This window comes from Pempheris klunzingeri, chromosome 17, assembly GCF_042242105.1.
Source record: "Pempheris klunzingeri isolate RE-2024b chromosome 17, fPemKlu1.hap1, whole genome shotgun sequence".
NCBI classification, from domain to species: domain Eukaryota; kingdom Metazoa; phylum Chordata; class Actinopteri; order Acropomatiformes; family Pempheridae; genus Pempheris; species Pempheris klunzingeri.
Window position 1 is genome coordinate 8,873,423 of NC_092028.1, and position 26,464 is coordinate 8,899,886.

Below are 26,464 nucleotides of genomic sequence, written 5' to 3' on the forward strand. Positions count from 1 at the left end.
GGCTGCTTTTCTTACTTCGACTCTACTAAAAAAAAAAAATTAGAAAAATAAACTTATCACTTTTTAATTTGATTGCAAGAATCGAATGATTATGATTGAAATCAATGGACTGATCGGTTGATTCATTCATTGATTTGTTGATTGGCTTAACATACAAATGGGTTCTCACATTCTGTCTGTCCAATACTCTATGTTTGTGTACAGCCAGCGGGCTGTACCATGTCGCTCAGATTTAGGGGGGGGAGGGGGGTTGAGGGCAGGGTCCGGTGAGAGGCCATGTTTTGAAGCAGCAGGGGTTCAGAGCGAAGGGAGGTGACGGGAGAAAGGGGGAAGGGGTGGGGAGGTCTGGAGGCGAGGGGCAAGTGTCAGGAGAGAGGAGAGCTGGGAAATGCAATGGCGGTCCAACTATGATCTCCATTGGAGTGTATGGACAACACAGCAAAGTCCTACTCACTGGTTGTACTCACAGGGCATACCACTGGAATCAATTCAGAGATGTCTGCTTTTTGACATCTGACTAATCCCAAACCACAATGATCTCAGAGCCCGGCGTGGCTACAGAGAGCTACAGGAACACAGTCGACAAAACACGGCAACCAACCTACTCGCTGCACTTGTCAGGATGCCTTTTTAGACTGAATGAGTTCCTGGACGGCCTCATATCTGGGCACACTGTGCTTTTCAAGCCAAAGCCAGCATGAGCTACGCGGTTACATATAGCTGAAGAAGAACCTGCCAAAACATACATCAACAGATCCTCTGATGTAGTATCCCTTAGAGTATCCGACTTATTTTATGTTACTGCCTTAAGAAATACAGTATTTCATAAAGAAAGTGCTTTCTGAAGCCACACACACACACACACACACACACACACACACACACACACACACACACACACACACACACACACACACACACACACACACACACACACACACACACACACACACACACACACACACACACACACACACACACACACACACACACACACACACACACACACACACACACACACACAAGCTGTTCAGGCTGGGTGGCGAGCACTGGGAAAACTGCCAGTGAACTCTGGATGGGAAAGCGGTAGAAAGATGGAAGGAGTTAAGCGGGAGAGGAGCGGTGACGGCATGGCCGGCACACATAGACAAACATATTAAAGTGTCCCCCTCTGTCTATAAATGTCGGCTGAGGCTAAAAGACTGCATGAAATATCCCTCAGTTTGGTAAAAACGGGCACACTAAGTATAGGCCAGGCTCACCAGCGGACCAGAAACATGGCCAAAAGTGTGAGAGCTACAGATAAAGGAGGCTCTCTTCTGTGATCAAGGCCTCATGTGGTGGACGCTCAGGGAATTTATTTTCATGTATGGTAATCCAAAGGCACAATTTAGACTTTCAGGGTTTGAGGGCCAGCGCCAAATGGTGTATTTGACCTCTGCCGGGGACCGCAATGTTGAATATATGCTGAAATAAAACTCTGGAAAGAACAATCCATAAAACAGAAAATAACGAGGAAGTAAAAGTATAGAAAAGTACATCAGTGCGGACACACAGACCTCATTACTTTTCTCTGGAACATACAGCACTCATGTTTTGTTTGCTCCAGATCTGGTTGAAAGAATATGGTGATAAACAACCCTGGCGAGAAAAAGCCCCATAAACTACTAAACGACACAATATTCACACATATAAAACAAACACACTCAAATAAAGACTTGGGTAATTTCAACATGGCCCAAAGAGATGTGGAAATAGATTTTATGAGCAAGGCATATAAAGCCTTAACAGAGCAGATTTCTTTTTTTTAATGCTACACTGGGACGTGTTTTATCACTATTTAACCACAATGCTCATAGGCAGCATGGGCGCAGCTGTGCGTGTGTGGGCACCGATAAGTATAGAAAAAGGTGGGTGCTGGCACTTATGTTCAGCTAGGCACATCTTGTGACACATGAAGGCGGGAGGAGCGGATACAATAATCAGGGTGAGATACATTTTATTTACTGGCAGAATAATAATGAGTCAATAATGAGACAATAATAAGAGATCATGAAGCTCTACAGGTGAGAGGGGTGTGAAGCCAGAGGGGCACAACATGCTTTTAACCGAATGATAAAAGGAGAGTTTGAATATAATTATGTTGAAGCATTATGCATTGGCCTTTAATTCCATGTGTATTTAATAAAGAAGATAACAAGATATCAGATTCATTTTTGTGGAGATTTTACAACCATTTGCTGTGTGTGTGTTTACAAAGTGAAAAATATTTGGTGCATAGAAATTAATTTTTGAGATATCTGTGGCGTCGCATTGCAGGTCATTGTAAATCATGAAGGTGTTCGGCCGGTCGTGGACTCAAAAGCCTAGTGGAAATAGAAGTGTAGAAGGAGAACAGCTGAACACTACAACAACGTGCTCATAAAAAGCTTCAAGAAGACAAAAAGGTATAAACCATTTGCTACTGTCAGCAGAACATTAGTAACGTAGGCTTGTCATCCATCTGGCACTGATATTTTACTTCCTATGGTGTGTTGGTAATATATTACAAGCGACTGAATTTACGGCTCAGGGAGTACACCTGCTGCTGCAACACAAAACTGGGAAAAGTTACCAGCATTGGAAAACACACTCAGATCTTTACATCTGCTATAATCAATAGGTTTATATCAACAATCAATCACATTACTCTGTGCATATGAACAGGCTCGATGGTAGCGACAACCCCCCCAGACAATTAACCTGACTCTGTACTTCCCCTCAGCTCCACAGAGCTTTATAGCTTTGTCCAACTTGTTTTGGTTTTTACGGCCTGGAACTTTACTGTTCTGATTCACTCTCACTGCTCTCATCAGCGTCATTTTCAGCCACAGCAGGCAGCTGTTTTCGCCGCAAAAAAACAATTAAAAACAGACTGCTCGCTAAATGCCCAGCGCCAAACTGTAGCCAGACAACACAACTTTGCTACCTAACTGCTGGATGAGTTGACCGTAACAATTTAAAAGGTGATGATATGTCAGTGTTGTGTTTACAGCTTGTTCCTGCTAAAACTATTAACATTGCAAGTTTATGTAAAATTGTAAAAAAAAAATTTTTTCAAACCAAAGTCCTGCATTCAAACTTTTATTCTATCCCTCAAAGCATAAATGAGAAATCAAGGCACGCAGATTCATCATTTTGTGAAATGTGTGCAGTAGGATTACAAGTTTGCAGCTGTTATTGCATTTATGTAATACCAATCTACACATTCGTGAATACTTGTGACTATTTTATACATAGTGAAACCTCAAACACACGAGTTCAGATTTTTACTCTACAAGTCCTCACATCAAATCTACAAGCTCTGCCATTGTGCAACACATTTCACATGGTTGCACCCCCCCCCCCCCCCCCCCCACCCCCCCCCCACCCTGTTCACCTCCGGGAAGCCAATCATTGCTGGCTGACGTAAAACGCATCACTGCTGGTGGGCCAGCACGAGAACGATGGCACAGACACGAGATTTAAAGCTGTGATTTACGGCAAAATACAGAGATTTGTCACCGGTGGCGACGGGCTTAATCAGCATCGTGTGAACTCATCTGGCATGGGGTTGAATGTTGCAGATGTTCGTTTAAATGTAGAAGTCCTGCACTCCAGCTTTAGGTAGAATATGAGCAAAAATTATTCAGAATAGCCACTTTTTCCCAGTATCATATTATTGCATTCTAATTATTGATGCACCAAATATAAGCAGTATCTGAAGGGTTATCAATTGTGTATATTGAATCATTTTAAATTGAGATTCAGGGTAAAATCTATAATCTCAACTGGCATTTGGATTCCTTCCCGACACTGTTAAAAGTGAACTCAAACATGTTGTGGATTCAATGCATCCCTGCGATAAAGCCTGTTTGGCTCCAGCTTCCCTGTAGTACATATAGGGATGACTGTGAGCCACCGCAGTACAAGTTCAATTACAACCAGCTTATTATGCATAAACAGCCTTAAATTATACATATTGTTTTTAGTCTCTGTGATATTCCCTAATTAGTTTGTATCTTGCTGAAATATCTGGTACTACGTGGCTTCTCAGTGAGGAGCAGCAAATGAGGCCCAGATGCCCAATGAAAGCTTTGTCTGATAAAGCTAACAGAAGTTACTCTGATCTCTCGCTTAATCTGTGTGTGTGTGTGAATGTGTGTGTGTGCGATATATGCACACACAGACAAACACACACACAGTTGTTGTTCTACATTATTTCTGTGTCCTGCTCCTGGCACACTGCACAAGCAGACTGGCAGCCAATTGCTCCCATGACCCTCTAGTCTTGCCACGCTAACAAGCTGGCGACCACACAAACCCCCTAACTGTCACAGGACTGGCCCACTAGCACGTGCACACACACGCACACACGTACACACACACACACACACAGAGCAAAGAGAGAAAAAAGCTCACATACTCGTCACTCAGGTAAGCAAGAAACAATGTACATTAACAGAGCTGTGTCCCTCGTGAACCGACGACCTCACACATCATTAGCACTCATAAACACTGAGGTAATGTGCTTCAGGCAAAGCAAAGACACCTTGACACACAGCCACACACAAATCACAAATTTAAGCCCATAACACCAAATAAGTCTCTGAATTCTCTGTCAATATCACAAATACTTGTGGAAAACCTCACCCTCACCACCCCCCCTCACTGAGAAGTTGATAGTGGATTTTCCCACCACTGAGCAGCAGGAGCAAGCAGGCAGAAGGAGAGAACCGGAGCAGAGCAGAGCGGGAGACAGCAGACTTAATGATGAATTACATGATCACCTGCTATGCCTCAGAGCTTTTCATTCAGGTAGAGGATCACCTCCAGAGCAGGCAGAGGCAGAGGCAGAGGCAGAGGCAGAGGCAGAGGCAGAGGCGGAGCCCTCCCCCCCCCCACCAGCCCTGACTCTTCATACCTCCTCCGCCCCTCCTCTCCTCTCCTCATCTCTCACTCCCAACACCACCACCACCATCACCAGAACAGATGTCTGCTGTAACCCAGTAGCTCCCTTCGCTGTAGACACATGGAGGCGCCATCTGGACCGGAACGCTACTCCTCTCCAGATTGGGGAGTGCGTGTGTGTTTATGTGTGTGTGAATGTAAATCAGAGAAAGAGCTTAAATTTAGTTTTTGTGTGCGTGTGTGTGTGTCTGCATGTGTAAACGTGCGTGTTAGTGAGTAAGCATGTCTCGGAGACAGAAGGTGCCTTGTGCATTGATGACACACCTGAGTGCATTTAGTCGTGTTTGTTTGGGTCGTATGTTGTTTTTCCTGCGCTGCCTTTCAGAGGCGGTTGAGTCAGGCCTACGGCAGGTGGGACACCACTCAACAGCTCCGTCTAAACAACTGGCTGGGTGAAGCAGCAAACACTGCTACTCCACAAACCCTCATTCACACACACACACACACACGCACACACCCTCCCCTCCTTCTCCGTGTCTTTCATCACTCGCTTTCTCTCCCAGGGCTCGACAACAAAATTACAACACCCAAAGCACTTAGCTGAATGTTGCTGACAAATTCACACCGCCTCAGAAACTCTGTTTGTATGCATGTGGTGTGTCACAACAATGCGGCTCTTGGATATGATAATGCGCATAATTACACATTTAAAACGTAGTGGATTGTTTGTGAGACAGTGTATGTCAGGATAAAAGTAATTCAGAGATGCTTTTTTCCCCCTAAATGCTCCAGGGATGTCTTCATTCTCCTAGATGTCTGATTTCTTTCACAGATTTACATCTTTGAGGCAGACAGGCGGTGGATGTTATGGAGCTACTGGGCTACCAAAAGGCTTTGGTAAACCCACAATGGACAACAGCAGACATCTGGTAGAAACACAACCCCACCCAGCGGCAGCATAGCCAGAGAACAAGACACAAGAGAAGAGAAGAGAAGAGAGGAGAAGAGAAGAGAGGAGAAGAGAAGAGGGTGAACAGAAAATGCAGAACAGCTAAGAAAGCACACAGGAAGTGCAAACAGACTTGTAATAAAGGACAGAAAGAGATGTATACAGGTTGAGGGCGGTGTGAGCTGAAGGAGAGCATGTATACATGTACACAGTATAATGTTTAATGTTGTTCTAACCATGGTAAGGAAACTGCACTCCATCGCTCTCATGCTTAATCTTCCTCTCCTGCACACTGGCCAAATGGTGCTGCACTGAAAGGCCAAACAGGGGAGAAGGGAAGAGTTAACAATGGAAGAGGGGAGGAGAGAAGAAGACAGAGACAGAGAGAGAGATGGAAAGAATGAGAGAGAGAGGGAGAGAGAGAGAAGGGTGGTTAAATAATGGGCAACAGGGGATTTTAATGTTATAGAGTGCAGCAAGTGTCTATAAAATAGTTACATCATGACTGCTGGCGGTATTTAAGTGGCAGCATGTGAGTGGGAGTGACGGGTATAGACTGGAGAAGACATGGAAATTTAGCAGAATCCCCAAAGTTAAATACTAAACCCAAGAGATATACATGAAGTCTACTGTAGATACATTTGGCATGGCACCCGTCATGATGGTTAAAAATGGTGTAAGGCAAAGGTTGAGTGGTTAAGGGGTAGATGGGTGGTTACAGTAATGCTGCTACGCTACAATGCTCAAGTTAGAGGGTGTCTAGGGAACAATGTGAAAGAATAGTTTGACATTTGGGAGATAAGTTACTCGCTTTCTTGCCAAGAGTTAGATGAAAAGATGGATACCACTCGTGGTATCAGTTTTTCCATCTAACCCTTGGAAAGACAGCAAATAAGCGTAAGTCTCAAAATGTCTAAATATTCCTTACATGATGAACACAGAAAAGTCTCACTACACTAACCTGTTATGTTCTTTTTTTGGTTTTTTTAGCAGCTTTAATCAGAAAAGTCTGATGAATAGAATAAAACTCAAAAGGTGATTGATGTTTGTGCAAATTAAAGCCTATGTAGCTTAAGCCAATGTGGAGTGTGTGTTATATCTACAGTAAGTGGCTTTGACAATCTCAGGCATTACACTCACACACACACACTCACAAGCTAACTCCGTAGGAACAAACGGAGCAAAATATATCCATCTCTGCCACTCTTCTCACCGACCACTCAGACAACAAACACTAGGATAAAACGCTTCATGTAGTCAGTTTGTGGTCTGATTAAAGGGCCAGTTCAGCCAAAACAGAAATAAACGCATATTTTCACACTTTTACCTAGTAAGCATGCAGACAGTTTTCAGTTTTGTTTGCAGAAGTCTCGAGATACAGAGGTGTGGTCCTCATGTAAAAAGTTATATTGGAAAAACTTGACAGTAACGTGCCATTTGAGAGACCTCACTAGCACAGATTTTACATTGTTTCTTTTTTTGATTTGAAAACAGTCCCCAGTGAAAATTATTCTCAGAAACTGGGGCACAGTTTTGCTAGACAAAGAGTTTTTCCACATGTCGTGTTTCACCGCAAATTATATTTCATTCACCTCCTTTGTACTGGGGTGTTTGCAGATGTTTCAGCAGAAATCTCAAAACCTCTCAATAAAACTAAAACTATCTGCATATTCAAACCACTAGGAGTAACAGAGAAAACATGTTTTTATGTGTTTCTGCGTAAACGGGCCCTTTAATTCCCTGCTGCATAAGAAAGGATGCTATGAACTGGCTGTGGCTAATGGCGGTCCGTCTACCTCAGACCTGTTCTGCTCGGTGGGGGTAGGGTACAAGTTGTAAGTGGAGGAGAAGTTGTGAATGCAAGAGGGTGAGAAAGAGAGTCAGCATGATGAGGGGCTGAAGTGATGGAGAGAAGGATCAACACAGTACAGAGACAAGGGGAGGTGTTGGTGGTAGGAGGTAAGCTGTGGCTTCTGGTCCACATCAAGTCAGTCAGTTAGTGTGAAATTATCACCTGAAATATTTGTATCAAAGGCCGTGAAAACATATTTTCATCAGCTTGGTCCGATGAGGTTGAAAAGGTTAATTTTCACATGAGATAATCCTTGATTTCCTAGATGGATGTTTGATGGAATAGTTCAAGATTTGGGGAAATACACTTATTTGCTTTATTGCAGAGGGTAAGATGAGAAGATTGATATGCTTGCATGTCAGTCCATGTAATCTAAAGCTACAGCCAGCAACCAGTTAGCTTAGCTTGGCATGCAGACTGGAAACAGCTAGCCTGGCTCTGTCCAAAAGGTAACAAAATCTGTCTACCAACACCTCTAAACCTAACTAATTAACATGCCACATCTTGTTTGTTTAATCTGTACAAAAACAGAGGACTCCAGGAAGTTACTGCACCCGGCCAACTCATAGCCTGGCACACTACCCCCCCAAAACCACAATGTATCATTTCACACTTGGGTTTCTGTATGGATTAAACAAACAAGACATAATGTGTTAATTAGAGAGCCTCGGAGTTGCTGGTAGGCGGATTTTGTTACCTTTGCATAGAGCCAGGCTAGCTGTTTCCACCTGTTTCCAGTCTTTGTGCTAAGCTAAGCTAACTAGCTGCTGGCTGCAGCTTTATATTTATGTTACAGTTACAGTGTTATCACAATTTGTTACAATGTTATAGTCAATTTTCTCATCTTAGTCTTGACAATTATGCAAATAAGTGTATTCCCTAAAATGTGAAATTATTTCTTTCATGTTAGAGACAAAAACATATGTTTTCAAGGACCTTTAATGTAAAGCCAATGAAAGTAAAAACTCTGGAGGAGCTGCGTTTGGTGCAGCCTCAATCAAGGTATTTACATCTTCTTTCAACTTGAAAATCAGTTAAATTTGTGTGTCTGAACTGATGTGAACCTCAGCCCAGCTCCAAGAAAAGAATCTGATGGGGAGGCTGTAGCGGGACTACCTGCATCCACATCATTAGGCCAACCGCTGGACTGAGAGCTGCTGCCAGCCGCCGGGGAACGGCCTGAGTAGAAGACATCGTCCACCGGGCTCTCCATCTCACTGTCGTCAATGGACTTGCGCTTGTTGGAGCTGAGAGAAAAAGAAGGGAGGGGGTTGTTTATTCTAGAAGAAGGGGAAGAGTATGGAGTTAAAGGGTTGTCTTTTTCTTTTGAAATGGATCTGGTTGTTTTTTTTCCATTTTTCATACACTTGCATGCCAGCCTAGACTTCTCACTCAAACAGGCAATACTAATGGGTATTTGGGGCTCTAATGAATGCACGCAGATCATTTGTAGGACATTTGAGGACAAATGTGAGTGCTTATTTCCCCTGGAGCCAGGCATGTGTCTGCATGAAATCAAGAGTTATAAAAACTCAAAATGTCAAGGTTTCCTTCAGTGTTTTGTTTTCATATTATGTTTTAGCCAGTGGGGACCACGCAACACAACTGGAGACAGCCAGACAAACATGAGACCAGAGTTTGTTCAACATGCTGTATCCATACTGGCCCTGAGCAGCCTCACGCTAGAAGCGGAGCGCAGAGAGTGTGCAGAGCGATGCTGGAATGTATTTGTGTGTGTGTGTGTTTGCAGATTTGTATAGACTCACACATCTGTGACCAATAAGACAAAGGGGGTTGTGAACGTACAGTGTTTCACTGCTGATCCAAAATGTTTAAATATGTGTGCGCTCATGTGCATATCTATGTGACAGCATGCGTGTGTGGCTTTTGTGTGAGTGTGATGCATGGGTCTGTGTTACATTAGTATCAAGGGAGATATTCTGTAATGAGTGTAACTACCTCCGTGGGAGACTTGCATAAAGCTCCATTTCAGTCCTGCAGCGTAAGATGAGCGAGAGAGGACGGCAGAGGGTGTGAGGGGGAAGTGACGGAGTCAAAAGAGACAGAGTGACGGATAGATCGGTGAGAAAAATGAAAGGGAATGAGAAGGATTAGCAGTAAAGAGGGGAAAAGGGGGGGGGAAGACCACAATCAAAAAGCAGAGTAAGCTAAGCATAAAGAGCACAGCAGTGTTAAGAGGTTACAGAATTACTACATGAAGAATATTAGTATAGAAGAAAAAGCACATTTTGAGCATGTGTGTTTTGGGCATCTGTGTGTGTGTGTGTGTGTGTGCATGTATGTGTACCTGGTGGAGGGGGTGGAGGTGATGGAGCGCCGTCCCAGGGTCACCTGGTTGATATTATAGTAGCCGGGGCTGTCCAGGTCAGCAAGGGAGAAGTTGGGGCCAGTCGCTGTAGCCACCGGGGCTGAGGAACACACACACAGAAACACAGAAACACAAACACATCACATAGTAGAATATCAGAAAATCTGCGACTAGATACTGTGAATAAACATCTTTATTTTCTTTATGGATAAGGCCGGTGTTATTCTTTTATTCATTATTTTGCCCTAAGGATTGCACTGAGGGTCTTTCAGTTTGTTGAGCACTGACCTTTCATACAGCGGCATCACCAGGAGCAGGTTGGTGTCCTGGTATTTATTACCTGTTGTTTGCTGACATCAGGCTGCTCCTGCTGCTGCTGCTGCTGCTGCTGATGGTTTTAAAGTCAAACCAAAAGCTTGGGAGTGAAACAATGCTTCTGGCCTTTATCTGGAGTAACCTTGCCCTTACATATGTTAAATATCAGTGGATCTCTTGCGATCTCTCAACACTATCTGGCTTCCTGAGCCCCGAGCCCATTGGCTTCTACTGAAGATGTCAATCCTTAAAAACTGGGAAGAAATATATAGTAACAGCAGGACGGTGCATGTGGGATTGAGTCAAAATACACTGTATATGTTGTGTATGTGTATGTTGATGGTAAAAAAGGAACGTGCAGTGCCTTGATGTGTATTTAAGGGGTTTTGGAAAATAACAGAGCACTACAGCACAGAGGACTATATCAAACAACGGACACAGAGACAACTTTTTATTAGGATCAATCTGATGATGTTGAAAATAAAAACACACAGAATAACACCAGTCTTATCCTTGAAACATGACACATTTATCCCTTAAAAAGAGGGAGAAGTTTGCTACTTTGTGTAGCAAAGTGTTATAACGTATAAAGTGACTGTATGAAGTGTAAGGCCTCGTCTACGTAAAGCTTGACAGGGTAAATTACAGCAGTGACTCACTCTGCGACACGCGGACCAGCTCGGCTACGTTCCACACCCCTGAAGTCACAAAGCAGTCCTGGAAACTCAAGTGGCCTGGGTACAAGACAGAGACGGAGAGTGGAGTGTGTGAGAGCGCACTGCAAGGCTAGATGTATATACCAAACATGCAGAAAATCACATGTGCAGACAGACACGCAGATCAGTATACACACACACACACACACACACACACACACATACGCAGACGGAGCTAAAAAACACATGTATGGAAACGCTGGACACGCTGCCGGTGTCAACGAGTGGGTCCATGTGTTTTCTTTAAGATGCAGCAGGTCGTTGTTTTGGACGTGTTCACTTGATAGTCCAGCGCACGACCAGCTACATGCTGCATACGGTTTGGAATGGGAATTATTGTAACTGTTCACATTCGTTTTATCCTAGGCTGATCTGGGGACGGTGCTTAAAATGTTAATGATCGTCTGACTGCTTGTGTTTCTTGTCTCATCTTTGTTTTAGCTATGTCGCCGTGGTCCAAGGTTGCAGCAATTAATCTAGTGATTAGAACGTCATTATTGAGCAGAGGTGTGAAAAGAAGAACGGAGTTGATGGTTAATCTTAATTTCAGCCCTAAACCTAAACATTTGTCCACATGTATGTTTAACTTTAAAGCAGGGTCGCTTACAGTGTGGTGTAGTTTTGGTTCTCTCTCATGAGCACTGTTTTCAGACAGATATAACAGCTAGCGAACACAGTGAAGAATTTAGCAGCTAAAGAGCAAGAGACTTTTTCATGTTCATTATTTTTTCAGTTCATGGTAAAACATGTAAAAGGACGGTGATAATCAGACTGGATCAGACTCCAAATCAAAGCCAACGTTGCTCCATGTCAGCGGTTTGTTAACATGTCAGTTATGACAACTTTCTAAGGTGATGTTAATGTTGCGTTCAAAGCTCGTTTCTGCTGCTCCCAAAATGTCTAAAAAAATCAGTTCTGAAGGCTTAACTCCATTCCTTGGTGATAAAAATGAACTTCCCAACACATAAAACTGTCAGAATCATCCAATTCTCACAAGAGCAGAGGTATAAAAGCGCACACCTCAATCTCACCATTTAGATTCATAGTAATGTAGACATGCAGGGTACCACTGGATGACATTCTGCTCTATAATGCCCATATCCATGATATCCAGGTCTATGTGGTGTGTTTATAAAGGACACCTTAAGGGTTGAGTGAACTTTAAATCAACACCCTTCCTCTTCCATCTGTCCATCCCATCTCTCTCCTTCTTGCTCTCTTCATCCCCTCACCACTCATTTTCTTTTCAACCCCCCCCCCCCTTCCCCTTTCTCCCATTCTCAATCTCTCCTTCTCCTTCGCTCCATCCCTGTCCGGGGTTAACCGCAGCGGGGACAGCGCATGAGGTCAGTGCTCAGCCCGGCAGCGGCCATGTGGTTCCCATCTTCCAATAACGTCAGTGTGATTTATGAGTGGCCCGCCACAATCCCAGCACAACCCCCACGCTACAGTACCATCAGCTCTCCTTACCATAATAAACTTAGACCCAACTCTGCTGGGACACACACACACACACACACACACACACACACACACATACACACACACAGATATATATACACACACAGAGGCCTGTATGTAGGGTTAGTGTGCTCATACTGTACTGTATATGCATACAAGTTAGTGTCTGTATAGGTATGACTGCATGTAGGCACAGGCATGTCAACATTTTTATGCATGCATACGTGTGCATGCAAATGGGACATGCTGGTAAACTTACCATTTGGTGGGGGCTTGACGTCTGTGTCTCCTTGCTGGTTTGAGTTGTCTGATTGTCCTGATTGTTCTGAAAGAAAGAAAGAAAAGAGAGAGACAGGGAGATGGTTAAACAGGTGGACAGATGTCTGGACACCACCCAAGGTGAGGGGGCAGAACTTGTCAGAAACTCGATGGGAAATGGCGCCTTGGTTCATTCTTTCCACTGAGGAGAGACAGACACGGGGCTGAGATTAAAGATGGGCGCATATTTCCGCTCAGGTTGAACCTCAGTTGAAAGTCATAAAATGGCAAATCAGAAGGTTAATATTCTCACTTCTGGAGTCTGTCACTGTGGGAAAATCATTTTTCAAACTTAATAGAGAAAGTGTCAAAGAACAATTCTGTCTGGAGTGTCTTTGGAGAGCTTGTTCTTTTTGGCTTAAGTAGCTCCCTTTCAGAGACTCCCACCCACTCAAATGTACACACACACACTATTTGAGTTAAGGCCTTAGACTGTGGAGGTTAGGTCCTAAGAAACACTAGTGTTCCACTGCTGACTCTTAAGTTGTGGGGTACTTTAAAGTACACTTTGGTTATAGGAACTGTTTGGATTGCATCTCCTGTGTGTGTTTACCTTAACAGCTATAGGGGCAGGCAGGCAGAGAGCCGCCTGCTTCAGCTAGTTGTGTTTGGCCCGTTAGCTGCCATTCTTCTTCAGATGCGTAATGCAGCCTCGCAGAGTTTTATGGTTGTATCATATATACCATTAAGGCCAATTACCCCACGGCGCTGAAGCTTTAAGGCCGTCCTGGGCCAAGTCTCCCAAGCCAGAACGTGGCCCCCTTGCAGCCAGTACTAGGCCCCCCAATCTCAACGTCCTCTAAGCACAAATCAGCATCCTAATCTTGGGTGGCATTAGTGGACGACGTGCCAGCAAACTGCTGCACTATTCACCCCGTCTGTGCGTTGCCAAACCCAAGAAAACAAAAAGAGGCAAACAAAATCACCTCATCACTCTGGGTCGAAAAGAAGAGGGGAAAACACACACGGATAGAGTTTCTTTTTTCTCGCAAAACATTCTTCCCTAATTCTGCAAGAGTGAGAGTCCATCTTCACGTCTTTCTCCCTCAGTTCCCCTCACACTCGTTCTGTCTGCTTCTCTTTCTCTCTCGTGCTGTCGCTCTGTGGAATCCTGGCAGCCATCTTAGCGCTTGGCAGCCATCTTAGCTTTGGCGGTACCCATGCATTCCTGCTAGCTGACGGCACACCCACACACACACACGCACGCACACACACACACGCGCTTGCAAAGCACACTCTCTCTCACACACAGACCCAATGGTCTTAAAGATAAAAAAGACCTACAGAGGATATGCAATGCAAATGGAGTGGGGATAAAACCACTAGTGATGTTTTCCTGCAATTCTGCAAGTCGTATTGCCTGTCCGATAGCATGTTACAGGGAGGTTCCTGTTTAATAGAAATGAGAAATGATACCAGATGTTACACACTCATAAAATAACTTAGGAGGGACAGAAACAGAAAAATAAGGGATTCATTCAAGGCAAAAACTGTGATCATGTCAGAGAAACCAAGAATAAATGAAGCCTGAGGCCTTTCTTATCGCGACAGTGCTCATCCTGAAAATCCTGATCATGAATTTCACAACAAGCGCAAACCGTTAAAACCGTTTAAACCTGTATGGCTCTGAAAAATCTCTGTTGCACTATGTGACAGTTTCCAAGCCAAAATTCAGTGCCTAGTTGTCATGACAACAGGGATGGCACACCACAGTTAAAGTCCCTAATGATGAGTGGTTGCAGAAGCCTGTGTGTGCATATGTGTCACTGTTTGGCCTTGCAATTAGTTCGAATGAAGACAATAATATATTCTGCTGGCATGGGCTCAATGTGCTGTTTAGTTTAAGTATTTCTTGGCGCTCGCGGTGCTACAGTATAACGAGGTTGATTTTTTTTGACTGCATCAGTCTTTCTGCACTTTAAGGTGCTGAATCCACTTCGTTAGAGGTGTAAACTGGACTCCACTCTACCAAAGTTGGTGTGATAAAGTGTAAGGCAGGTTTTTTAAGACAGCATTTCCAGTCAATTACATAGATAAGAGTGATGCTACCCCTCACTGCAAACTACCATTTACGTCAAATGATCATCACGTGCAACACTGGTTCCCATCTTTTGGGTTTGTGGACCCTTAAAATGACGTAATGTCTACTTGTGACTCTTCTTGCCCGAGATGACTGTTTCTGGAGTTTTAGAGCCCTAAAGAGGTCAACAGTAGGTCATCAACAAAAGTAAAAATTCTCATTCCTTAAATCATCTGGTGACCCTACAGATTGTTTGCTAACCCTTGGAAGGGTCCTGAGTACCCTCACTCAGAACCGATGTCCTACCCTTCAATGTCTGGTGCCCTCTAAAGGCTGACAATTTATCTCTAAATCTGATGATAATGGTCAACTTAAAAGCAGGCTTACTTTAAACCTGCAATCATTTCTGACACTGACTTAATAGATCATTATGGACAACGTTTTTTTTCTATTTCTATTTCCGCATCCAGCGGATACAAAAGCAACATGGGCATTCCTGAGGAGTTCCAGCTGATGGATGTAAGTCCAATATTCAGTCTCCTATTAGTTCTATTCTTGGCCTTTTTTTTTTTTTTTTTTTTTTGGGGGGGGGGGGGGGGGGTATCTGGCTCTTTGGCTGTTACTGCTCCACTATGTTCACCAGCTAGTCGCCAGCTTTTTCTGTCTGCCATTTGGTGCTGAGCTCAGCTGCCTGCTGCGGCCGAAAATGATGCGGAGTGAGAATGAGAATTAGATGAGAGCTGTGAGAGTGAATCAAAACAAAAAAAAAATCTAATAGTCACTCAAACCATTTTTCATATGAAAAAGTGCTGCTTTATGGTGCATCTCCCCTCTTGGTTTGTTGTAATATTTGTTTTCAGACTCTGCCTGTGCGCTACTGAGTGGCAGTAATGAAGAAACTTCAAACCACCACTGAATGTCAGAGGAGCAAGAAGCACCGTTGTCTTCTGGGTAGGAACCATTGTCTACATGCGCCCGTAAGTCTTTTATTTATCGGACAGCACTGGCAGCTCTGTGTTGATGGGAACTGCCACCACGATATATTGTTGTAATATAAAGAAAAACGCACCAGTTGTCCATCAGTCTCAGTGAGGCCTTTTACTAGCATGGAGCCAAAATAATACAAAGCGCGCTCTGGGGGGGCGGAAATATCGGAGTGATAATATGGATGCTATTGTCCCTTTGTCCCCGTGCCCACACATTCAACACACAGGCATGACACTGGCTGGGGTATATTGTATGTAACCACAAGAGCATTTATTAACGTGTTGGTTCAAATGCTTGCACGTGCATGCCTCTGAAGCACAAACATGCTCTGCTCACTCTCTCTCTCTCTCTCTCACACACACACACACGTTTAAACACAGATGAATCACCCTTATCTCCTGCACACAGTCGCCCTAAGGCCCCCTGCACACCGCCTGCCAGAGATAATGCAGCATAGACACACTCAGGCCATCAAATATACCATGTTATCGCTCTAATCACACACACACACACACACACACACACACACACAGACAATCATTTTGTGTCTTAGTCAGTATACGTTCACTGCTGATAGACTCCTGGAGTGTGTATACAAAAGTTAACACTGGCTGTACATTTATCACACTGCAGATGCAGACAGAGGCTAATAACTCACACCCAGGCTAATGTACACACACTCAAAAATCCCACTCCATTCATCATACACACAGACACAAAAACAACACACCGCCACACATTTTCACACACAAGTGGAAATCATTAAGAGACACTTGAATGTAAAATTACATACACATGCTCACTCGCTTAGTACGCAGGCGGCCACTGCCAGCGCTAATGGACTCATTTAGCATGCGCACATTCATATAAGAGTGCACGCTGCTCACACAGCCGACGTGTTTTTTTGTTTTTTCTTGCTAATTTACTGAACAGTTTAGACTGTTTGTTTGTGCATCAAAAGCACACATGAGCAAACAGGCTTTCTGTAATCTAATATGCAGTGAGTGAAGGGGATTTTTCCGACTGATGACAGCCTATAAAATCACCAGTGGACGCCGGGAATAAAATGTAATGGTTTGGGATGTGAAACTTGACAACGTTTGAAAGGCAGGAAGTCAAGCATGTACGTAAATACATTTTCTCATATGTGGTGTTAATGTCTTATCTTTCTCAAAATGGAAATATAAAAGCAGAGACTTTTAGCCTGCATGAAAGGTGGGTAAAATTCACACACACACACACACACACACACACACACACACACACACACACACACACACACACACACACACACACACACACACACACACACACACACACACACACACACACACACACACACACACACACACACACACACACACACACACACACACACACACACACACACACACACACACACACACACACTAAACGGCTGACTGGATTTTTGTTTTGTTCGAGTTTCGCGTGTGATTCTGCATCAATGCTGATTTTAAACATCCAGCTTTTACTCCTTTCATGACGAAAACTCGGGTGTCCAGCTTTACAAAGCTCCTCCAGAGACACCGCTGCCTACAGACAATAGTGACATCATCAAGGTCACATGCTGGGTGGAGATTGGAGACGACAGTTTTCGAACAGAAAGTCTTCGTTACAAAGTGTGGACGTGTAGTTTGAAGATGTGGGCATTCACCGGGCAGAGAGGGCCTCATAAAGAAAGCATTAATGAGTTGCATTATGGGAAGTGTTGGAACAAGCAGTTTTGGAAATTTTGGAACTGGAAGGGAGGATAACTTTAACCATTCTTCAACTTAATAAAGTGCAAAACCCCTTGGAATGGGGAAACTTCCTTTATTGTTAGCAATTGGTGGCAGAGGTTTAAATCCTAGAATCTACAAGGAAAACAATAGTGGGAAAACTGTGCAAGTGAGCATTTCTCCTTATTTAAAGCCACTGTTGAAGTGCCCTTGAGTAAAGTATTTGGTGCTCTGTCTGCTAAGTGAAGCGCTGAGCAGCAGACGTAGTAGACTGTGGCATTAAGAGTAGGCTGTTATCAAATGTGGACATGTCACAAGCCACATAGAAAGACATGGAACTGCACAGATTTGACTGTCAATATAACGGCAGCCTGCAGCCGGTGACCCCTATGGCTCCGTCTCTGTCTCCGCCCTCTGTGTGCTGTGTCATTTCAGGATAGCTCCCCAGACATGGTTCAGTTCACAGTCAAATGATAGGGGCCTCTTCCTCCGACTGCTGCAGAGCTCTGTGGACAAATCTACCACTGTTCTCTCCCTCCTTCGCGTCTGTCTCGCCTCTGCCTCCCCCCTTTCACTCTCTCATGCTGCAGCCACCCTGCTCCTCAGCTTCCCTGACATCTGTCTATACGCAGGTCCAAACCATGTCATTCCTGGTGGAGTGTGTGGGCACCAGCAGCAGCCCAGTCTCAGGCTTGTGGGTTAATGTGGGAATGCAGCTGTGGTGTTGTGTCCAAGTATCTCAAGATGTGACGGGGGGGGGGGCAGCGCTGATTTGATTGCAGCACACACGGAATATAACACACAGAGACATACAGATATACTGAATATAATGTGGCATGTAAGCACAGTGTGATGCACACACACACACACACACACACACACACACACACACACACACACAAGAGTGTGTTTGAGTCAAAGTGTGTGTGGTTGTGCAGTCTCTCCCCCTCTCTCCACCCCCACCCCCCATCCACCAGCCTCTGGATAAAGAAACCAAACAGCCTCCCCAATTGGGTTTCGCTTAAGAGGTTTATCGGTATGTTGCTAAACATTCTGACCTTTTTTTTTAATCTTTAATGCGCTTAAAATGTTCCAAACCCTCCTAATCCCCACGGCTATCCCACACAGATGTTCACTCGGCTCTTTTATTGGACTTCATTTCAACCTCTTTTTTCTTCCTCCTCTCCTCCTCCTCCTCCACCACCTCCTTCATCCACTCCACGCCGCCGCCACCCCCTCCCTTTCATTTTCATTTGCAGATTCGTTTCCGGTTTTCAAAAACTACTCATCGCCCACTGATCAACCACCCCACCCTTGAGCTTCAATCTCCTACAAGCAAAGCTCATCCTGACCCTGGGTTTTAAGCCTATGGTTCTTACTGGACACTGCTGTAGTTGGGGAGTAGTTCTTGATAAAGTATATCTGTCCCACGAATGAACACTTAACAGAGATGAACGCAGCTGTGACAGGAAGCCACTTTCTCCAAAGGTGCTCCCGAATATTTCATGGGAATTTGTTTCATTAGATAATATACAGCTGAGTGTAACAAGATAATAACAGGGGACATGATCAAATCAACACTGTGGTTACACGATGTTCCTGCTGAGCCATGTGCTCATCAGCCGCCACACAACTGAGTCATCCGCTCTGACTTTACGATTTCAGTTACTTATTCCTCACAAGAAATGTTATTCATTTATCTTAATATTTGTCACATTCAGATGGAGGTTCTAACAATGGGGATGTGGACACAATGCAGTCCAAACAAATAAAAAAAAGAACAGACCATAATAATGATAAATAAAATAGAAAGAATTAAAAATGCAGTGCAATTCTCACTACAAGACGAGATGTGCTTCACTGCATACTATTCTTTTATTTATGCTCCCCCAGTTTTAAGGAGAATCTTAACTCTAACTACCTAAAGGTGCAGATTTGTACTTTGGGGGCAGTCTGTAGCCTGAGAGCCCTCTGAATGGGCTGTAATAATTGTAATAATAATACCAACATCTTTATCATTCAACTCTTCATCTATCCGGATTTTGAAAGTTGAACAACATTTATAGAGATTTTAGTCAGTAAATCAGCCTGAAACAATAAAAGTAAGGGGAAAAGATGAAGCTTCTATAAAGGGAAGTGGACATGCCCACCCATCCCTGGTAGAAACTATGCCCTTGATTCATTGACCAAAAAATACATAGAAATTAGACTCTGAATATGCTGACTGACTTATGTCAGCACATGTCGTCTATGTTCAGGTTTATAATGAAACACAGCCTGCATCCTTCTAAAAGTACCCTGTGTTCTGTGACTGGAACGACGGCCCATTAATTCTCAATGGAGCAGCTCATTTTCGCTTATAAAATCAAGACTGAGCTTTCAAAGATTGTAGGAATAACATTCTGGGTTTTCTGTTTTAGGATGGATTTTCCCTTCCGCTATTTTTGGCGCTTTCCTGGGAAGTTTATTTGGCTTCCGTATCCACACCCTACCTATTAAACCGGCAGCTTCGAATTCTGGCAATTCCTCCAGCGCTATGGCGGTGTCAACAAAACAGCAGTTAGAGGCTCTTGGGCTTGCAAATCCTTTTTTTTTTTTGATCCACTGAAACATCAACCGAAGTCTATATAACCAATCTTTGTTCCGACATTTAGTGTAAAAGTGACAATAGTGCATCTCTATGTAGTTCACTGAATGTCTGGTATGTAACTCCATGTGACAGCACACAGCATGGGGCGATGTGATTAATTGTGAAATGTGTTTCTGTGCTGGTAGTGCTGAAGTGTGAATGTGTGGGCGTGAGACTATAAATACATCAGTTGGTGGCTATGGATGTGTGATTGTGTCTTATATATGTTTATGATAGTGTATATGTGCAGAAATGCTGGAGAGCACATGTTGAGGCGCAGTTGGAGATAAGCGTGTAAAGATCTGTGACTGACAGGCTGAGCAGCAGAGTGTAGGAGGGAAACGGCATTCTTTTATTAATGACACGTAGCATGCGTGTGCATCAGCATGTAGAACGGCTCGTGGGAGTATCTGCACGTGCATGCTCCCTGCGAGTCTGCGTCTGTATGTGGGAAAGTTCAATAAATTGAGAGAGATAATTCTGCGTTAGATGCACATCTGTGTTTGGGAGTGTGTGTGTGAGAGAGTGTGTGAGTTAGTGTGTGCACTACGTGGCCGCCTGGCCCGAGCCCTGTGCCAGCAAGGAGCAGGTGTGGGGAGGCAGCCCTGCATTGCCCGTTGCCCATCTGCGTGGCCGTCTGTGTGCCGCCTGCGCCCTCTCTGTGCCAACGCCACACAGAGCCGGGGAGCCAGGGGGTGAGAGGGGGGGTGAGAAGGGGTGAGAGGGGCCTAAAGGGAATCAACCATGGGAGAGAGAGGAGGGCAGGGGGTAGAAGGATGGAGGGGTAAAAGGGGAGGGGGGGGGGGACTGGCTGGCTGGCTGCCCATGTATACCCCCCACCCCTCCTCTCTCCCTCTGCCCTGTTTCTTTTATCTTTTATCTGTGCCTATGCTGATGAGCTGTGATGTACAGGGAGAGGGAGGAAGAGGGAGACACAGACAGAGCAAAGTCTCTTTACTACCCGGCTTGTTCTCAGGGTAGTAAAGTCCTTATTTGTAGAGTAAGTTTGGGAAAGAAAGAGCCCCCAATGGTTATAAGGCTGGCGTTCAGATCAGATCAGAAAATAACAGCAACTTCCTTGATTTCGACTCCCCTCCTTGTGCCTCAAACCTCTCTAATCAAACGCGCACATTAAACTGAAAATGCATATGGGGAGGTGTTATTGCTCCATTTGGCCAGCAGATGTCACTTGTTGGCAGTTGGGGGCACAATGCAGCAACACATGCTAAAGAAATCTGCCTCTTGCAGGGGAAGGGAGAGCAGTGGGAAAGATTTCAGCAGGGCTGCCATGGCTTTAGCGAGAAGGGGAGGGTGTGAAGGGTAGAGGAGTTCGAGCTGAAAGCTCTCTGGCATATCTCGCTTCAGTCAAAATTCCTACCAACAAACAATATGTGGCTGCACGGAATTCACTCAAAATGTCAACATAAAGTCCTTCGGTGTTCTTCGTATATGACTGTGGGTTCTGAAAACTACCATTCCCCCGAAAAAAAAACCTCAATAGGGGGTTTTATGCATGTTGCTGATCACATCCGCAAAACATGCTTGGTAATGTCACAGCTGGCCTGACGACACGGACAATAAACACACTGAAAAATACTCTGTCAGTCTTTCTGTCCAGACTTTAGATACTGGCAGGCTTGTTTAAACTGCACTGATGATTTGTGTATATTGAGTTTCATACAAACAGAACCGAGTATAAAATGTATAGCACTGAGGTTCACAGCAAAGAGTGAAAGACATGAGCCACCCTGCGGTACTCCCACGTTTCCCATGTTGTGATATACGTGTGTGTGTGTGTGTGTGTGTGTGTGTGTGTGTGTGTGTGTGTGTGTGTGTGTGTGTGTGTGTAGCAGGGTCTGGGCCAAAGTGAGATCATGTGATGCCAGTCTCTGCCAGGGAAAGGGGGAGAGACACAGAGAAGGGGGAGGGGGGAGGGATATAGGGAGAAAAGACAAAAAAAAAGGGAAGAGAGGCAGACAGAGGAGAGAAGTGGAGACAAGAAAAAGACAAAAAAGACGTGAATGAGAGAGAGGAAGAAAGGGAGAGGGGGGGAGGGAAAGAGTGATAGACTGAGAAAGAGGGGGAGAGAGAAAGGGAGAGGGGGGGGCTTCAGGGGGGGATTGTGAGAGCTGTGGGAACGTTTTGCCTCGCCAAGAAAGACGTGAGCAGAGAGAATAAAAGAAGGAATGAGAAAGAAAGAGAGACTTGTTGGCACAGCGGAGGAGGAGAGGAGAGGCGGGTACAAGGGAGAGTGTAAGCAGCGTACAGTGGGCACCAGCTAGGGAGCAGACGCGATCAAACCCAGCGCTACGGGGGAGACGAGGAAAAGCAAACACACGCAGCAACACAGCCACCAAGAGGCAGCGCCACCACACACAACAAGCCAGACAGTCTCCACTCGCAGTTTTAATGAATTCATTAAGAAATCTCACGCACGTCACCGTGAACGTTAAGGCGTGTGCTATGATCCAGGGAGATCATGGCAACTCGCCACTCAAACCGAGACTCTGTGTGTGTGTGTGTGTGTGTGTGTGTGTGTTGTGGGGGCTACACAGGGAATTGAGAGCATGACCTTGTGAACTCTCTGCTAGGCCTTTTATCACCATTCCCCACTGTGTCAGTTCCCCTCGGGACAAATTCTCAAGCACCGAACTCGCAACGGACAAGTTCATCTGGCTTTCAGAGTAAGTGAGCAGTTATGGCCCCACAGTCAAAGGAGGACCACGAGCAGGGCGAAGCAGGCCCACACTCACTGTGTGGCAGTTGGTGGCCGCTTTGTACGGACTGGTTCGGGGAAAATCAGCTGAAATAAAAAGGAGCTGTTCGAATCAATATTTTTACATTAACGATGAATCATGATCATGGACAAAGTGAAAGTCGTCGCTCAAAGTGACATTTATGAACCCACAGCGAATTATCACCCAAATGCAGTTCTAGTGTCTCGAGTATTTTGTTTTGGTTTTAGCTCGTAACTTTAATGTTTTGGTTCACTGTCGCAGCGTTCACCAACTTCATATGCAGCAGCAGACTCTTTGTGTGTCGGTCAAAAACTTCTATAACTAATCTTTTTTAAATCTGCAGATATCATACCATCACGATATGATATGATTCATAAACTAACTTCCCTGAATTAAAAGCTAACGGGTTAATACTCTCAAAGTCAACTGAACTGTATATTTGCATTTTAACTGCGTGACACTCGAAGCCAGACTTCACTTTCAGACTTCATAGCTAATGTCATTTGAATAGCGTACAGGCAACATTCACAGAAACTGATGTGGCCGTGAATGTTATGTCAGTCCTCTCACATTTTTGCATAATGTCAACAAAATATTATTCAAATTACAAGACAACACTGTTTGCATCACACCCTTCAGTCTGATCCAGCCTGGGCCAGAAAACACTAACGATTTATTTTGGGTTTGTGAACTATGCAAATAAATGCTCCCAAATCTATCTGGGGCTTGGAGGACGTGTTTTATGAGGGTTGTAAAACTCCACACAAACACATAAAGCAGGCCTGTAAAAATAATGTGTGCTCTGCATAAATGCTCATTTGGACTAATGAATTAGGGGAGCGATGAATGGCTGTGTAAAACTCCACATCCTCCCTGAGTGATGCCAGTGGAGGCATAATGTACAATGAGCATGATTTTTTTTGACTGCATGTCAGTTTTTCTGTATGCATACATGTGTGCATTGGAGGAGGGGTGAGTGTGTGGCTGTGTTTAATGTGTGTGTGTGTGTGTGTGTGCTCCTTTATATGCCACATTGCTATTCTTTAGAGTTTTCTGACCAACACTCCAGTGAAAAGCTCTGACAAATCAGGTCACAGGACACAGAAGCTAAAGATCAACTACAGGTGGGAGCTGATCAGCATACATCCTCCTGAGACGGTGGGGGCTTTCCTGAGCACATCGGAAAGAGGTCCAGAATAACCGTTTCTGTGGAAGGAACAGCCAGATCTGCATACCTACAGCATGAACTGAAGATTTATTCTTCCAGCTGACAAAAAGAGAGGCGGAGGAGGAGACAGACACACAGAGCGAACGAGATGGAGAGTAGCAGATGAGGCCTGAGAAAAAACAATCAGCCAAATGAGGGCACAGATAGAAAGGCAACCTTTGACCACCAGCTGTCTGGGAGTCACTGCCCAGCCGCATTTGTCAGTCTGTGTCCCCAGATGAACCCGGCCCCGGGGTCAGCGGCTCCCAGCACAGCCGCGTGTTTGTGTGGTCCGTTTCCGTGTGTGCGCGCACACTGCTGCAGACTTGTGCACACATGTATTAGTGAGTCTTCCAGTGTTTGTGTGCGTGCCCATGCGTACAAGCTGCCTGCTATCTGTGTCAAAGCTGGCTTTATCTCCCAGTCAGATAAGGTGAGTAAACAACTGCCCCGGCCTTCCTGTCTCCGACAAGCTAGCTGATAAATGCTCCCCCCCTCCCGCCTTCACCAGATGTTCCCAGGTATCAGACCCAGGGCAGCGGGACGAACAGCTCAGGCGAGTCCCAGGTTCAAGCAGCAGGCCCGAAAGTGAAAGCCTACTGTAGGAATACAGTGCATGCAATTCTCTTTATTCTGTGTTAATATGACCACCAGTAGAGTTCCTGCAACCTCATGTATAAACATATAGTCTTCATGAGCTCACACAATCAGATTGACAGCATAAGTGAATCAAAAGGCATGTCCATACATGTCAGACATACAGGATTAGCCTAGTTTAGACAGCTTATGGCTCCACTCAGCCTCTCCCTCGGTCAAGCTGATAATTGGAGATTTATTCCTACCATCTATCAATCCATCTATTAACTTATTAACCCAGATAAAAGCTTTAACCGCCCCCCTGTCAGATTCAACGCGGCGAAAAGAGATTAGACCGGTGCCAATCCACTTAGCGAGTTCAAAAAACATATTCATCAATAAGCATCACTGAACTCAGCCTTACTATCTCTGTGTGCTCAAGTGATGCACTCTCAAATCTGACCTTGGGTGGAAAACTGACATGTTCACAAAGTGCATGATGGAGAGAGAGAAACAAAAAAAGAGAAAAGAAAAGAAAAAAGGACGGTTTTTCATGCAATAGATGGAGGAAAACAGAATTAGGTCAAATGCCCATAAAGAGAGTAACAAAATCCTATCCTGTAACATGAGCTCACTAACTTATTTTCAGTGCGTCAATACAGAGACTTTTGACTGTGACATAGAGGTGATTATTTCATATGCTGACTGTGCCTGACAATCACAGGTGAACTGTTTAACACATCTGTCGCCAAAATGTTCAGATGAACAAGGCCAGTGCCATGGTAACACATGAGCGTTACGCACTGCAATCCAAAACATACCAGCGTAAAATGATCATTAAGTATATTAATCTAAATGGAGACCCCTTGTCAGTCTGTTCTGCCACTGTAAAGGGATGAAATGTCAGCGCAATGGCAGCCCTGTTGCTCAGGGCTCTGTGGTATTAAATGGAGAGGATGTTCAAATCGAGGGGCAGACCAGAGGAGCCTGCATCTGTTTGGCAGTCGCTCAGAAATGTCTAGCGTTTCACACTACGCCTCTGGGATCGCTGGCGAAGCTCAGCCAGAAGTTTATGAAAAACAGAGCGAAAGAAGGAACCAGGAAAGAGAGAATAGCGCAGGGGTAGGGGTGGAGGGGTGGAGGGGTGTAGGGGAGGGGGTTGAAGTGATGGAGCGAGAAGGAGAGGAGAAGAATGAGCTGGATGACACGAGAAGACAGAAAGAGAGATAGCAGAGACGAGGAGGGTGGACAGCTGAAATGAGAAAAGGAACCAGTTTAGATGATGATGTGATGTTTTCCATTCTGCCTGCAGAGTGTGGTGTGTGTGTCTGTGCGCAGTTTCTCCTGAGGCCCCCGAGGAGCCCGAGGGCCCCCGGTGGGATCTGTGAGTGGATTCAGGTGAGGAACAGGTGTGCCCACATGTCAAAACACACAATGGACAAAAGACAATGTACTGTATGTGTATAATGTATGTGTCCAAACTGTCCACACACAGGACTGTGTTTAAATCATGTGTGCGAGGATGCATGACTGTGTGTGCACATTTTATGTACTGTAAGCACACACAAAACGCCCGTGTATACCTTGGATTAACATGTGACAGGCGGCCTGCCTTCAGTCACGCCCAATCCTCCACAACAAACCCGCTCCCTGGGGCCCGATCTTTGGTTTGGTCTCTGTCTCAGCTGTCACCACGCCT

At 44.8% G+C, this 26,464-nt stretch overlaps 1 protein-coding gene across 4 annotated transcripts in view; it reads right to left on the reverse strand.

Annotated features, from left to right (window-relative positions):
- The window catches only part of nfixb (nuclear factor I/Xb), a 123,725-nt gene that overhangs the window by 12,413 nt on the left and 84,848 nt on the right, over positions 1-26,464 (reverse strand). For 3 of the 4 annotated variants that reach the window (XM_070847305.1, XM_070847302.1, XM_070847303.1), the window contains 5 exons: positions 12,811-12,876; positions 11,034-11,108; positions 10,039-10,159; positions 8,847-8,977; positions 6,115-6,189 (listed from right to left, as the gene is read on the reverse strand). In XM_070847305.1, the coding sequence (XP_070703406.1) occupies positions 6,115-6,189; positions 8,847-8,977; positions 10,039-10,159; positions 11,034-11,108; positions 12,811-12,876 (468 nt within the window). The remainder of the gene's footprint in view (positions 1-6,114; positions 6,190-8,846; positions 8,978-10,038; positions 10,160-11,033; positions 11,109-12,810; positions 12,877-26,464) is intronic. The other variant, XM_070847304.1, reaches the window with a different exon arrangement.